Genomic DNA, 15,082 nt, shown 5'->3' with positions numbered 1-15,082 from the left:
ATGAATGGACAAACCAGTCTGCAAAATTCGTATGTTATATACAGCAAACGCAGCTCCTAAGTGAAAGAAAAGAAGCTTCAGACACAGGTATTGCCACCCCCGTCACAGGTGCAGCCGCCGTTGCCGGAGGTGGAATCGCCGCCGTCATGGCGGGGCTTGGTACTGAGACAACAACACACGAGACCCACCAACAGCATGAAACCCCATGCAGCAGCCAAAGCCTGTGCCCACCTCAGATATCGTTCCTCCATTTTATTCTCAGAAGTTTCCTCAGCCTCTTCCTTCATTCATAAATATCTCATTCCCATCTTTTCTTCTTCTCTGGTGTTGTGTTCACACCTTCACATCATCTGTTTCCTCACTTTTTAATTCTCTGTTTCTCTTTTTCTCTCACCACTCACAAGTCACAAGTTGGTACATTTTATCCTGAATTTGTATATCTATAATAAATGTCTTTCCCACCTTAATCACCTCAATTTTGAGACCAATCGTTAAGTTAGTTGGCCAAAGAGACTAATCTTAAATTTAATGCCTTGTACCTTTTGATTCATACGCGTTTTACACGCGTTTATGTTTTGCTCATCCCTCTGCTTGAAACCCACATATACTTAAAACAAAAATAAATAAATATATGTTAAAAATATAGGCAATTTTTCAATAATAAAAGGAGATATTTGTAAATAAAAATCAAGAAAATATAAAAATACCTGTTAATTTTAGAAATGAAAATAAAATTCGCATAATTTAAATAAAACTCAACGACAATTTTTGCATCTCGTTTTTATCTGTATAAAATAAAAAAGAATAGTTGGCCAAAAAAATAAAAAAGCACAGGGAGATGCACATGAAATGGAACAGCCTGTGACGTGAATGAAGCTAGCACTGACCACCACAACTCCCCAGCCATCATCATCTTTTCTTGTAATTTTAGAAAACTCACTTGTTCTCCTTTTTTTTTTTAATATCACAAAGTAAAGAATATTAAAATTAAACTCCACAAATATTTTTTTAAGAACCTATAGTATAAACGAATTTGTGTGTAATTTCATAGAGAAAAATTATATAACTTAAATATATCTTACAATAGAATATTTTATATAATTTTAAGTCTTAAATGCTTTAAATAAATATAAAAGTATGCGTCTTGGCAACTGGCAGACAGATGGGTGCATTTACAGTCGATTTTTTTTCAGATTAACTTATTTTATGAATAAAATATTTTTTTTTTCCGCATAAGAGTAAGGTTCTCTTTATTGATGCACATGCGATATGTTCATACGTTGCTGGCTTGGCCCAATTGCTATTGGAGAAGCCAGCCAACATAATATCTTTAAACATAAAAGAACATTTCAAAATTTAAACGACTCGTTTCATAGGAGAAAAGGTGAAGAAGGCAAGCCAGCGACAAAAACAAGAATGTGTGGGGCAATTATCATTTTGTTCAACAAATGTGGATCCCATCAATTATTGAATGTGCGATATCAAGATTTTTATTGATATATTAATAATATAAATAAATAAATAAGTTGCAGATTCACAAGAGAGGCGAGTTTTTTTTTTTTCACGTCAATTATATTTATATTTCAAAATATCTGGAATAATTATTTTAATATACAAGTATTTTAATTATATTATAATTTTATGAAAACACTTGTAAATAAAGTCGACTTGAACGGAAACTTCCCGGGACATTCCAAAGGGTTTCGTGGAAGCCAAGTTCATGCAAGACACAAGTTGAGCATATTCCAAGTGAGCATTTCAAATAACTTTTTACGTCTTTATTTATTTCCATTTTCCAGTAATAAAACTCTGATAAAATTTCTATTCCACATCTTAAAATGTTTTCATCAATCAAATCACTTCTAAGATTAACGAAGAGCCGCGCATAGAAATGCAATAACAATTATTTAAAATTAATTAAAAACTAATAAAAACAAATGAAATCGAACGAACCTTTTTTATTTGTTCAGGACCACAAATCAATAAAAATCAGGACCTTAAAAAATCAAAAACAGAAAAATTCACTTTAGAACTAATCAAGCTCATATAAGGTAATGACGGAAGAATTAGTATATATTTTTAATTTTTAATCCTATAAAATTAAAAAAAGAAAGATATTTAATCATCATTGTGCAATCATAATTCCATCACAGTTAAGTTAATAATCATAAACAAGTTCATTTTGAAAATTTCCAAAGATCAGTAAAATGAGACGGGCAACCATATTGGTGTTTGTACTCAACCCTACAGCTAGCGCCACTTTAAGAGCGAGCAAAGGGCAAGGCTGACAAAACAGAAGTAGCATAAAGTATGAATTCTGAAAACTACTGATGAAATTTAAGACCCAATATGGTGAGAATTTCAAGAGCACAGCATGTAAACCGTTGAAAAGCATCCTCACGATGTGGTCAACAACCAGAATAGTGTAATTTACATGAACAAGATCTCTGACCATATACATTCTGTTTGTAACCTGCAATGGTTAATACATTGCCCCGCACAGTCCCATTCCATTTCCAGTCACCAGAAATTACTTTAACTGAAAAAGCGGCGACACCTAAATCAATAATAATACCATAAAAGCTGCATCAATGTTGCAATCAACATCGTGATTACAAAAATAGAAGAGAATGTAGGAAATCTAAAAGCAATATTTTCATTCTGCTTCTGCACAAGTAACCAAAAAACACGAAACTAAAGCACCCACAAGTAACTTTGCAAGGAACAAATAAGATGCAGAACAAATAGAAAAGTCATCACATTGAGTCCATTTTTTTTTTCAATTAAAAAAGCAGGCACTAACAACCTGAGGTTATGAGCAAGATGGAACCCATGACCTCCCATTTATAAGAAAAGCTTACATACGACTAGGCTAAAATCCACGTCGAGTCCCATGCCACAGGCTTACATTGTGTCCAATTTAATGGTGGATACATCTCATGGATCATATTCAAAGGATAATTGATCACAATTCGCATTTTAGTCCTGGGTAGAAATGCAACAACATCCTCACAAGTATTATGGAGCACAAAGTGAAAGGAGAAGCAAACTCAAGGTCACCAAAATACGAAAGGCCTTCCAAGTTCCAACCAATATGCATTGTGTTAGGTAAACCTTGGTTAGGATAAACTAGATCAACAGACCAAAAAATTCTACCATAATTTCGGATCTCAGACATCACTAAACATGGTGCAATACACTAGGCTGCTACTCCTTTTTAAAACCTATAAAGCAACCAGTCTGCTTCTTAATCACTTCTAGATGGAGTTCTGCTACATAAAATTCATATCCGTAGTGAAGATCACTAAGTAGATAACTGCATGCAAATATAAAAGCAGAAAGCATTGACACACCCAGTAAATACCGTGCAAGCTACAGCTCACTATAGTTGTGCCACACTGCACGAAACTAATTAGATAACTGCATGCAAATATAAAAGCAGAAAGCATTGACGTACCCAGCAAACACCGTGTAAGCTACAGCTCACTGTAATTGCGCCACACTGCACGAAACTCTTCCCGGAATGTGTTCAGACGCGCCTTCAAGTTTGGGGTCCTAAAGCTTGCATGCAGGATGGTAGCTGAAAAGTGCGAGTGGGGGTTAATCAACTTAAAAAAAATAAAAGGAAAAAAAATATAAATGTTAACAAGAAGGGTCAAAATTTATCCATATGTGATATACCAAGAAGACCAATTGCAAGCGCCCACAACACAGTTAGAAGACCAGCAGAGACAAACCAAAGGATGAAACTTACTGCACAAAGAGCAGAGGAAAAATATCACTACTCTACTATTTTAAGTTAGAAGATGAATTGCAATTATTCGAATTTATCCCCAAAATATGGTTATAACAAAAAGGAGGATCCTTGTTGGAATGATTCAATTACCAAATGAAGACATCAGCACAAAGAACCAACGAGGTCGACCACAAATATATATTGTTCTCTTAGCTGATGGGCGTCCACGAATAACAGGCCTGGCATTTGAATAATTTATTTTATCATGACCAAAGAAAAAAAAGACGCAGCAATACTTGACGTATCACAGAAATAAATAAAAAGCAGACACACTGACGTAAGAGGAGGTCTCATCTTGGCTGCTAGATGTGGTGAAAATTGCCTAACTGTTCTTGTTACTTTCTCACTAAAGGTTCCTGCAAAGCTGCCAAATATTACAGATTAAATCAATGCATGAGAAACACCAAAGATTAAACACTTATGATATAATGGGTTAACAATTCAATAAGACAGTAAAATTTGTTTCCCTCAGCCCTCTAAAGTGCCTAATCCAAGATCCTAAAATCAAGTTTAACAAAAACTCCTTACATTTTTATTGAAAATTGTAAGATGCTGAAGTCTTCCATAATCAGCGGCTATGTATCTTTGTGCAATTCAATTAAAAAGAAAAAGAAAAAAAACGGAACACTCACACACACACAAATGCATACATGATCGGATACATCAGCTATTAAACTGTCATATATAACACAAAAATACCATACGCTATGGTGCCATGAAACATGACTTATTTTGGTATCAGAAGCAAAAGTCAGATGACCAATGCCTAATATGGCAGCAGTATCCTAAATGATTTAAGGAAAACATTCTTCCTAGACAGAAGTACAATGACATTAGACCAAGCTATTCATGAAATTAAGTGAACTCCAACTGATGATGTAATAAGGGAGGCAGTTATTTTACAAACCTGTCATTTAGAAAAGCAAGGCTAAGTGCTGTAAGGAATGCAGCTACAATAGCTAGTGGCCTCCGAAGAAAACCCAATACTACAATTCAAATCATAAAAGTTGAGTAGGGAAGCTATATATCAAGTGGAAATGAAAAAAAAATATGAATTATGTTCACTTACTGAGAACAGAAACAATCAAAAGGAAGTAGTTGGTCCGGTAGCTGCAAATACAGGCATAATCATCATTATTTACTGAAGAATATTATGAAAATTAGGAATAGTAATTATACCTCTTGTCAACAGAAATAATTCTAAAACAAAGAATTAAGTATTACCCAAATATAAAAGGAGGCGGGGAGGGGGAAGAGAACAAAAATGCACAATCCAGTTTGGCCGCGGAAAGTTATCCAAATTATTAAATTCATAAGCTCAAAATTATCATAGAACTTGAAAAAAGGGGGGAAAAAAAAGACCATAAATAAGTATTTAAACAAACAAAGGAGAACATGACAAGAGATAACTTCGTCAAGGATATGATACAGAAGGCAGCAAAAGGGCAAGAGGGAAGACAGAGCAGTGAGAAGGCTCCAGCTGTGGGCGCAAGAGTACCAATGGAACAAAGACTTGATGTTGTTTAGAAGGGTAAGCAGAGAGGATAACAAATCTATCAACCAACTAAATTAAAATTCCCTTCAATAGAGGAGTATACTGCCGGAATGCAAGAGAGGCATGGAAAAAACTTGTATGGATAGCTTTAGCTTGGACTTTGGTGCTCCTTCCAGACTTGAAGAGGAAGATCTCCTTTCTGTTTTCCTCAATCCTTCCTATGAGGAAATTTACCTTTCATTTATCTGTTTTGGTTTTTGTTACTTTATGTTCGGCTGGTCCTTCTTGATACCCAAGATTCTATCGGAACGTATGCAGGCCGCAAATCTATAGTATAGGCAATTTTAGTAAGCTTATGCTGTTACTCATCTCCAAGTTCAATTGCGCAGAGGAACTATAAATTTATTCACCAGTTATCCTGGCCTGGTAGTATTGGCTCAGCAACCTACAAAGTCTCAAAAGCATTGCTTTAATATTTGGCCTAAATATTAGGAATTAGGATTATTAAAGTTTTCCTATATCCATTAATTACTGTCCAATCTGGGGTTGCATTTCAAAGTTGGGACAGGATTAAGAACTTGTCAAACAAAACAAAATCATTGTGGGTTTTGATGAAAATTGTAAAAATAAAATATTGTTAACACAATTTTCCATTGACGGGGAAAATCACCATAGGAACAAGAAAAAACTAAATAAAAACAAAGTATCCAAAAATCGTTGAGTCAAAAATCACCATCATTGAAGCACTATCCGATATAATTTACAGAAACCGAAGTGTAAAAGGACGGCGATATCTTTCAGCTACTGTACAATATGACAAATTGAACTCAAAACCAAGTGATTTTTGAAGAGAACTACAAAGTCCGGAATGGAAATCGTACTAGTATAGGTTGCATTTGAGGCGGCTATTCCATTTAGAGTAGGATCTCGGTACGGTGAATCTCGAGAAGAATTCAGAGAGAGGTCGCGGCGGTGATGACCAGTCCACTTCGCGGAGGGCATCGAGCAGATCTTCAGCTGTCACATTTCCCCAGTCCATGACTCCGATTCTCCTCGTCTGCGCAGCAAAAGCCCTAGGAAGAAGGGGAATTCAGTGTAACCTATATGGAATTCGAAGCAAAGAGTGGAGACAGATGTCGTATTCTGCATTCAACGAGTGATCAGTGATGGAAAAAATGTAAGAAAACTAGAAAAGACTGTTGTAATATATCTATAACGAAGAAGGATATGCAACTCTGAAAAATGGAAAAAATAAAAAAAGGAAACGAAAATGTCTGAGCCCGGGTTCGAACCGGGGACCTCTAGTGTGTGAGACTAGCGTGATAACCAACTACACCACCCAGACAACTTGGGTTTGAACTACAATAAGAATTTTGAAGTTTAAAACAGAAGAACAATTGCATTTTCAACTCAAATAAAGCCCACTTGCTTAGGCGCCGGGAAAAAATAATAAGGCCCGGATGTGTACTTTTTTATTATAGGAGATGAATTAATCATATATTATATAAATTATATATATTTTATCTGTGCCTAAAAAATACATGCATTTTATTATATATGAATATAATATAATGATATATTGATATTAATATGTACCATAGGAATAATGCCCAACTTTTTCCCCCACTTTCTAGATAGAAGATGACTCAAAATCAAATACTAGTGGAAAGAGTTTTGTCAGATGTTTACAGCTGCTTCCGCTTCGCCTTTCAGTGTTGCTACCCCCCCGGGGGGGGGGGGGGATAACGTATGTATGCAATTTCTAAGTTTGGTTCATTCAAAATGTACTCATAATATATTTCTTAATTTAATCAAACGTTTGTTTATGAAAACTTTTTGCTTTTTTATTTCTGGCCAATAAATAGTGAAGAAAGCAAGAGAACAACCTTTTGCTTTTGCTCTTATTAGTAATTAGCAATTCAAGGGACACACGACACAGATGGCATTTCTGCTATGAAAGGGTTACCAAATGGGCTAACGATATCTTAATGCTGAACGGATTGAACTACTATATGAGGACTCAGGGTACGTAGCGCCGTCAGAGGGAGCCAAAAACAATGTAAATGGCAGTTTCTGATATACTACATGTAAATGCTCCTTTATATTATAATTGATCTCTAACATATTTTATCAACTCAAATCCTATTTGAAAATTAAAAATAGTTTTCCAATTTTGTCCATATCAAATATGTCATTAAAAAGGTTTCTTACTTTATTACAATGAAGTTAAATATGAGTGAAAAAACGGTAGTAATACATGATTGATATGGTGTTCTGTGAAAGGATTATACTACCTTCGGTCCTTAATATAAGATCCCGTTTGACTTTTTGTTTGGTCTTAATTATAAGACCCCAATCCATTTTTTCTCTCATATTTATGTATTTTTTTCCAAGATAGTCCTTCTAATAATGATAGTTCTAGCCAATACACTTAATTAACAAAGATATTTTAGGAATGACAACACTTATTTATTACAAATAACTACCTTAACTTACTTCCTTAATCTCTTCAAATAAGTCAACTGGATCTTATAATTAGGACCGAAGGTAGTACTAATTTCTTCTCTAAATGTCTTATAAATAAAAGCTAGATGGAGTATTACCAACAGCCATTTGTCATAATGGAAGGATTTTTTTTTTTTGTTGAACAAGAGGGCTAAAGCTCAAAAGCCTTAAAACAAACTAATGGGGACTAGATCCCAAACACTCAGTATCAAACAAGGTCCTCAAATGCGGAGGACAAGAATCAAAAAGAGAAGAGTTTGATAATCCTCCTCTAGCCGAGTTGATTCTACTCCCTTGATATATGTTGTATTTCAAGGTCCCAATCATTCATCATTAACTCTCTTATTTGCTCTGAGTTATTGCCTTTTTTCTTCAACAAATCAATTGGGATTTTTGAATTGGGTTCTAAAATCACCTTCTTAAAACCAAAATCCCAGGCTAATTTAAGACCCTTGAAAATTGCCCACTGTTCAGCCTCAATAGCAGAGCAATTATACCATTACTATCTCCCAAAACTCCACCATACCCGGCTTTTCTCAAAGATGCAGTCATAGCACCATCTACATTAACTTTTATCCATCTAGAATTTGGGGGGCTCCAAGAGGAATCATTTGTGGCAAACTGAGTAGCTCTAGTATCATCCTGTATGATGACATAATTTCTCTAGCAATTCTCAATTACAACAATTGGTTCAAGCGGCTTCTGAAAATCAGAGCTAAAAACCACCTCATTCCTCCATAGCCAAAGTTTCCAAGTAGTAAAAGCCCATTTCAAATCCCAACTACTATTCTCATTCAACCCCAAATCTCTTTTCAGGTTCAAAGCAAACCAATCTTTCAATGAAGAATTAAAGAACTGAGCATGATACATTGGTTTAATAAGCTGCCTCCATAATTGCGTTGCATAAACACAATCTCTTAAAATGTGCAAGGTACTCTCCACATCATTATTGCAATGGGGACAAATAGCCAGAGAAGAAAGCCATTTGCTTCTCCATTCATTAGTAGGAAGTTTTTTCTGAAATGTCATCCATAAGAAAATCCTAATACACTAAGCTCCTTGTCATTTCTAAATAGCTTTATAAACTGGGCAGTGAGCATTAGAAGTGTTCCCCTCTATCATATAATAGGCACTCTTCACAGTGAAGCCACCATCTATTGTACCATTCCAAGATAAAATATCATCTCCTGTAGTATCCATAGGAGGCAGCAAAGTTATGAGTCTTTGAAATATATCAGCTTGAACAATGATGGCAAGCCTATCAAAATCCCAAGACCCATGCTTAGTCCAATTGAACACCTTGCTTTCTTCCTCTATACAAGTGAGAGGTCTAGCACAAAATTCTTTAATAGATCCATCCAGAAGAACCCATTGTTCTGTGAAAAAATTAATTGATCGCCCATTTCTTACAGTCCATTTGGATCCCAACTCAACAATTTCCTGTTGTTGTGATAAAAAGTGCCACAAGGTTGAATCACCATTTTTTGCCTCAAGTGAATTGAACTCATTCCTGAGCATATATTTATTGAATAAAACCTCCACCCATAGTTCCTTTGACCCAGAAATAAGTTTCTAAGCAAATTTTGCTCCAGAAGCACAATTTAAAGAAGACAGTCTCGTGAATCCTACTCCCCCATAATTCTTAGGTAATAAACTTTGTTCCCATCTGATGGCACAAAGTCCATGAACTTTATGACTAGTTCTACAAATAAAATTTCTCTGTAACTTTTCAATCTCATTGCAAATTGAAAGTGGGATTTTAGCGACCTACATGGGATATAGAGGACTAGCACTAATCACAGACTTTGCAAAGGTAATTCTACTAGTCGTAGACAAACAGTTTTCCTTCCATGAAGCAAGCTTAGATTTGACTTTGTCAATTATATAACTAAAAGTATTCATTAAATTCCTCCCTCTGGTGATTGGAAAACCAAGGTACTTTCCAATTTCAGCAGAAATAGACATTGATGTAACATTGCAAATTCTTCTTCTAGTAGAGTTAGGAACCCTTGGAGAGAAAAAGATAGAAGATTTGTTCTTACTGATTTTTTCACCTGAAGCATCACAAAATCTATTCAAACAAATCAACATGCGGCTAGCTTGCTTCTCTGTAACTTCTCCAAAAAGAATGAGATCATCTGCAAACATAAAGAAATAAAAGGTCCCCCTTTAGTTATCATCACAGGTTTCCAATCTTTCCTACTAACAGCATCACAAATGACATGAGATAATCAATCCATGCAAAGAACAAACAACAAAGGAGAAATAGGATCCCTTTGCCGTAGACCCCTTCCAGGAGAAAAAAATTCAATCTGCGAGCCATTTTACAACACATTATAAGGAACAGAAGTAACACAAGCCATGATTAGATTGATGAAATTAGAATCCATCCCAGTACCAACTAGCATCTGTTTTAAGAAATCACATTGGATGCAATCATAGGCCTTCTCTAAATCTATTTTCCAAGCCATGGCTCCTCTCTCTCTAGACTTCTTTATCAAAAGTATAATTTCTTGCCCCACAATAATATTATCTTGTATATGTCTCCCCTTGACGAAACTAGCTTGATTGGGAGACACTAAGGGTGTGTTTGGTTGGAGGGGAGGGGAGGGGAGGGGAGGGGAGGGGAAATGAGCCCCTCCCCTCATTTGGTTAAAAATTTTGGAGGCGAGGTGAGCTAAAATGTCCCCTCCCCTCCCCTCCCCTCCCTCCCCCCATTTTGGCTCCCCTCCAAATTGAGGGTTTTTGGAGGGGAGCCAAAATTTTGGACCATTATGCCCTTATAATTTTTTTAATATTTCACTTCTGCCCATAAAATATATTATTATAATATTTATTTCAAATAAAAAATATATTATCTTAAGTAAAAAAATAAAAATATATATACATTATTATAATTAAAAATATATTTTAAAAATTATTTAAAAATAAAAAATTATTTAAATAAAAAATTATAATATTATAAAATTAATTGTTTTTTATAAATATATTATTTATTAAATATATTTTAAAGCTGGAAAAAAAGATAGCCTAAAGAAAATAAAATTTCATTTTTCTTAGAGCATATAAAATTTGTTAATTTGATTATTTTAAATATATTATTATATTAATTAGAATAAAAAATTACTATACCAATTTTTTAATACACATATTAACATGATAAGACTGAATTTTTATTAAATTATATAATTTAAATTAAGATGTAAATTAATGTATATAATATATCAATAAAAAAACATAAACTAATATGTAAGGGTAAAATGGTAAATTGATTATCCCTCCCCTCCTTGAACCAAACAAGGGATCATTAAATACCCTCCCCTCCCCTCCTTTTTAATCAAACCAAACAAGGTGAGGATAAAACCTCCCCTCCCCTTTCCTACCCCTCCCTCCCCTTCCCTCCCCTCAAACCAAACAGGCCCTAAGTCATCCATGTAATGCATCAATCTACTAGTAATCACTTTTGTAATACACTTATAATGAACGGTGCGTAAAGAGATCAGCCTAAAGTGATTAACCACATCAGGATTATCCTTCTTTGGAATGAGGAAAATAAGAGTCTTGTTAGCCTTAGTTAGAGAAGTATTACTTTTAAAAACATCTTTGACAAATTTACAAATAGAGGGACCCACCTTACTCTAATTTGATTGATAAAAAATAAGAGAGAAACCATCACAACCAGAGGCTTTATAAGGACCCATAGAGAAAGGGCATCTTTAATTTGTCCCTTGAGCACAATATCAAGTTGGAGTTGGTTAATTGTTCTGGAGCTTGGGCTAGCCCTCTTATGTTTTCTGTTCTCTTGTGGCTTTCTTGTTAGTTTGTGTTGTTTTGGTGCGTTTTTTGGTTTTTGGCATGGTAGGTTGTATGTTTAGGTTTTTTTTCACGAGTGTCTTTCTTTTTGGGCCTTAAGTAGCCATTGGTGTTTTTATCCTCTTTTTTTTTTTGTTATTAATAAAATTGATTGTTTTTGCTCCCAAAATAAAAAGCACAAGATCAAGTTCGAGTGTGAATGCAAAAACAGAATTTTGGAGGATTACCATCTGTTTGACCCAACAATTATAGCAGCACTCCATTCACTCTTTTTTAAAAGATTCAAATTCTTACATTTTCTTTCATCTTTTTTTCTATTATTTTTCTTTTTCACCTATTTTCTTATAAATAAGGATATATTTTTAAAAAGCACATTTTTTACATATTTATTATTTTAAACTAGTATTAAAGTTATTTAAATACTACCACCTCCGGTCTTTAATATAAGACCATGTTTGACTTTTATTTTGATTCTAAATATAAGATCCCAATCCACTTTATCTCTCATATTTATACTTTTTTTTTTCAAAGTAACTTTTTTAACAATGATAATTCTAGTTAATATATTGGATTAGCAAGGATATTTTAGGAAAAACAACACTTATTTAAAACAAATAATTAACTCAACTTACTTCTTTAATCTCCTCAAATTAATCAACTGGTTTTTATAATTAAGATCGGATGAAGTATTTTTTTGAAGAAAAAAAAACACAGGAAGGTATTTAACAGGCGACCGGCGATAAAAATGTCGGCGAAAGAAGCAAAGCATGGGGAGGGTTGGACGCTTGGAATTGGATGGTTAAAGAGGGAAAGGGAAGAAAGCGTAATAATTGAAGCTCCCAACCTGCGATGCCATTATTGCAGCTGACCCCACCGGATCGCCCGCCGTCCCACGTCAAAAACCATAACCAATCACAATCTCCCAGCACCCCAATGCTGACCTTTTCACCACAATTTCCCACCTTTTTCATGTTTTTTCCATCCTTTTCACTCATCATCCGGTTCATTCAATTCCCCTCCAAAATCTGACATTGGTGGCTGATAATAAATTTACTTAAAAAACGTGCTTCGTAAAATTCAGAATAATTCTTTTTTTAGCTGAATTCAGAATAATTCTATATATATATATATATATATATATTTTGCTGTTTTGTTTTCACGTTTTTGGCTCATTTAATTTTGAGGAATTATTACGGCCTATCGCATATGCCAGAATGATTCTCAAAGACGATGTTCTCAAACACAATTCAAACCATAGTTTTTACTTTTTATGTACCAACAAATAGTTGATAAATTACCACTAATGATTAGTATAAAAGCTAATTAAAAATTTAATTTAGTTCTAAATATAAAATCTTAATTTATTTTATTTTTAGTATTTATCTATTTTGTTCTCAAATAATTCTTATGGTAGTTATATATGTTAAAAAATTTCTTAAGCTAATTCTAATGCACATAATTAACAAAGATATATTATAAAAGATAAAATACATTTATTACAAATGAAGATTTTAACTAAATTTCTTAATATCCCCAAATCAGTTCCCTAACTCTTATTCTACCTTTGGTCCTTAAATTAAGAGTTAGATAATTAATTTGGAGATATTAGAAAAAAGTTAAGTTGGTTATTTGTTATAAATATATGTTAGTTTCTCTAAACCATTTTCTTCAGTCATATACATTGGATAACTGAAAATTATCCCTTGAAAGGAACCTCTTACAATCAATATTGATATTTTTGAGAAAGATAAGAAAAAATTGATTGAAATTTTATATTTAGAACTAAATCTAACTCCTAATTATAAAATTAGTTTTAAAACGTGTTAAAATTGAGTGGTAGTATGTGATTTATTGCCTGGGCGCCTGGGCCCTGGCGCTTATATTAGCTTGCGTGCTGAATATGCAAGCTGCAAGTGGACAACTCAGTCAATCACTTGTTTGGTTGTCGATGGAATGATTAATGGGAGAGAAAAGAATGGAATCCAATTCCAAGGCCCCATGAAATTGACCACAAAAGCCCTTGCATGAAGATGGACCATTATTAACACAGCAAGTTGATACATCAAGGAAAATGGCGGAAATGGCGGCGACTTGGAGGAAACTTCCTTCGTATATATTCTTAGGGATTGTCCCAAAGCAAAAGAGGCATGGACAAAACCAATGGAACCTTGGTTCCTCAATCATTTGTTTTCCCTTTGCCCCTTTCTGTTGCAATGAATTTTATACGCTGGAATGCTATCATTGAGCTTAATTGGGGTCTAGAAATAGGAAACCATTTTGTATAGTATCTCGAAAAAAAACTAGGAGGCTATTTTTGAAAAGATGGTGTCTGCTCATTAATCTTGTCCAATGATGGGGAAGGCCGGACGTAAAACATGTTCCTACAGGAATCACATGAATATTTATTAAAGAAAATAATTATTAGTAAATCCTAATGATAAATAAGCAGTTATAATTTACTACTTCCGGTCCTTAATATAAAACCTCATTTAATTTTTATTTTAATCCTAATTATAAGATTCCAATCCACTTTGTCTCTCATATTTATGTATTTTTTTCTAAGATAATTCTTCTAATAATGGTAGTTTTTAGCCAATACACTTGATTGGTAAGGATATTTTAGGAAAGACAATATCTCTTTATTACAAATAACTAATATAACTTATTTCCTTAATCTCCTCAAATTAGTCACCTAACTCTTATAATTAGGATCGGAGGTAGTACTATTTTTGAACCTATCATTATAAATTACTATATTGTCATTGAGATTTTTTAGTAACTATATTCCTTATTTAGTACCTCGTTACAATTCTCCCTATATATTATGACATTACACACATTTCTATTTAAAAAGAAGCATCCAATTAGATACTGCTAGGCTGGTGGATCATGGAGGAGAAAACAAGCTTTGTGAGAAACTTGAGAGAAGTAGCTATGGAGTTTGGTTAGGCGGCTTCAAATAAAAACTTGGTTTCCTTTTTAACACTATATAATAGATTTGCATGGCATCCTTAGAGGAACGAAATTGGTTCTATGGAAGCCCTTAGCCTTATCAAATGGCATCCTATTCTTGACAATTCTCAACCCCGACATATCTACACTAATAATAAAAAGTGACCTTGTTTTCGAAAAAGAAATATTTGTCAAAATTCTACGTATGGAGGATTTTTATGATCCCACTTAAGAGTATAATGAAAATGACATTAACAAATGTTGTATCGAACTTTAAAATGACATGCAAAATATGAAACAATTTTTTTAGCTTCGTATATTCTTTCTGTAAAAGGTAGGAATTGCCAATTGATGTTACTTTTTCCCCCCTAAAAATTATATTCTACTTTTTGTAGCATGCATTTTTTTAATATACAATGTGATTAGTCTTTTAAGAGGTATTTTATAAATTCTGGGATAATATGTGAGAAAAATTTTATTTCAATTTATATAAAAGTAATTTTTTTTAAAAGTAATCTTAA

At 33.7% G+C, this 15,082-nt stretch overlaps 1 protein-coding gene and 1 non-coding gene across 4 annotated transcripts; both read right to left on the bottom strand.

The window, feature by feature from the left end:
* Positions 1-2,117: 2,117 nt before the first annotated feature.
* On the bottom strand, positions 2,118-6,487 carry LOC114730104 (PRA1 family protein A1). 3 transcript variants are annotated; one of them, XM_028917125.1, is made up of 8 exons: positions 6,173-6,486; positions 4,866-4,906; positions 4,704-4,782; positions 4,074-4,160; positions 3,887-3,975; positions 3,682-3,753; positions 3,458-3,580; positions 2,118-2,557 (listed from the first exon to the last, which is right to left on the bottom strand). In XM_028917125.1, exons 1-7 carry the CDS (start codon positions 6,328-6,330, stop codon positions 3,477-3,479), a joined length of 630 nt encoding a protein of 209 aa, XP_028772958.1. In that variant the 5' UTR covers positions 6,331-6,486; the 3' UTR covers positions 2,118-2,557; positions 3,458-3,476. The 3 variants fall into 3 exon arrangements, with proteins under 3 accessions (XP_028772958.1, XP_028772959.1, XP_028772960.1); XM_028917126.1 differs by having other exon boundaries at positions 2,118-2,539; XM_028917127.1 differs by lacking the exon at positions 2,118-2,557 and adding an exon at positions 2,609-3,316 and having other exon boundaries at positions 6,173-6,487.
* A 75-nt stretch (positions 6,488-6,562) lies between these two features.
* TRNAV-CAC (transfer RNA valine (anticodon CAC)) lies at positions 6,563-6,636 on the bottom strand. Its single transcript has one exon. It is a non-coding gene; the product is annotated as a tRNA-Val (tRNA).
* Between the last annotated feature and the right edge of the window lie 8,446 nt (positions 6,637-15,082).

Source organism: Neltuma alba, unplaced genomic scaffold (assembly GCF_004799145.2).
Source record: "Neltuma alba isolate B1F8T4 unplaced genomic scaffold, ASM479914v2 tig00012712_pilon, whole genome shotgun sequence".
Taxonomy (NCBI): domain Eukaryota; kingdom Viridiplantae; phylum Streptophyta; class Magnoliopsida; order Fabales; family Fabaceae; genus Neltuma; species Neltuma alba.
The sequence above is the reverse complement of the archived record's forward strand: the minus strand, read 5'-3'. Positions and strand labels throughout refer to the sequence as shown.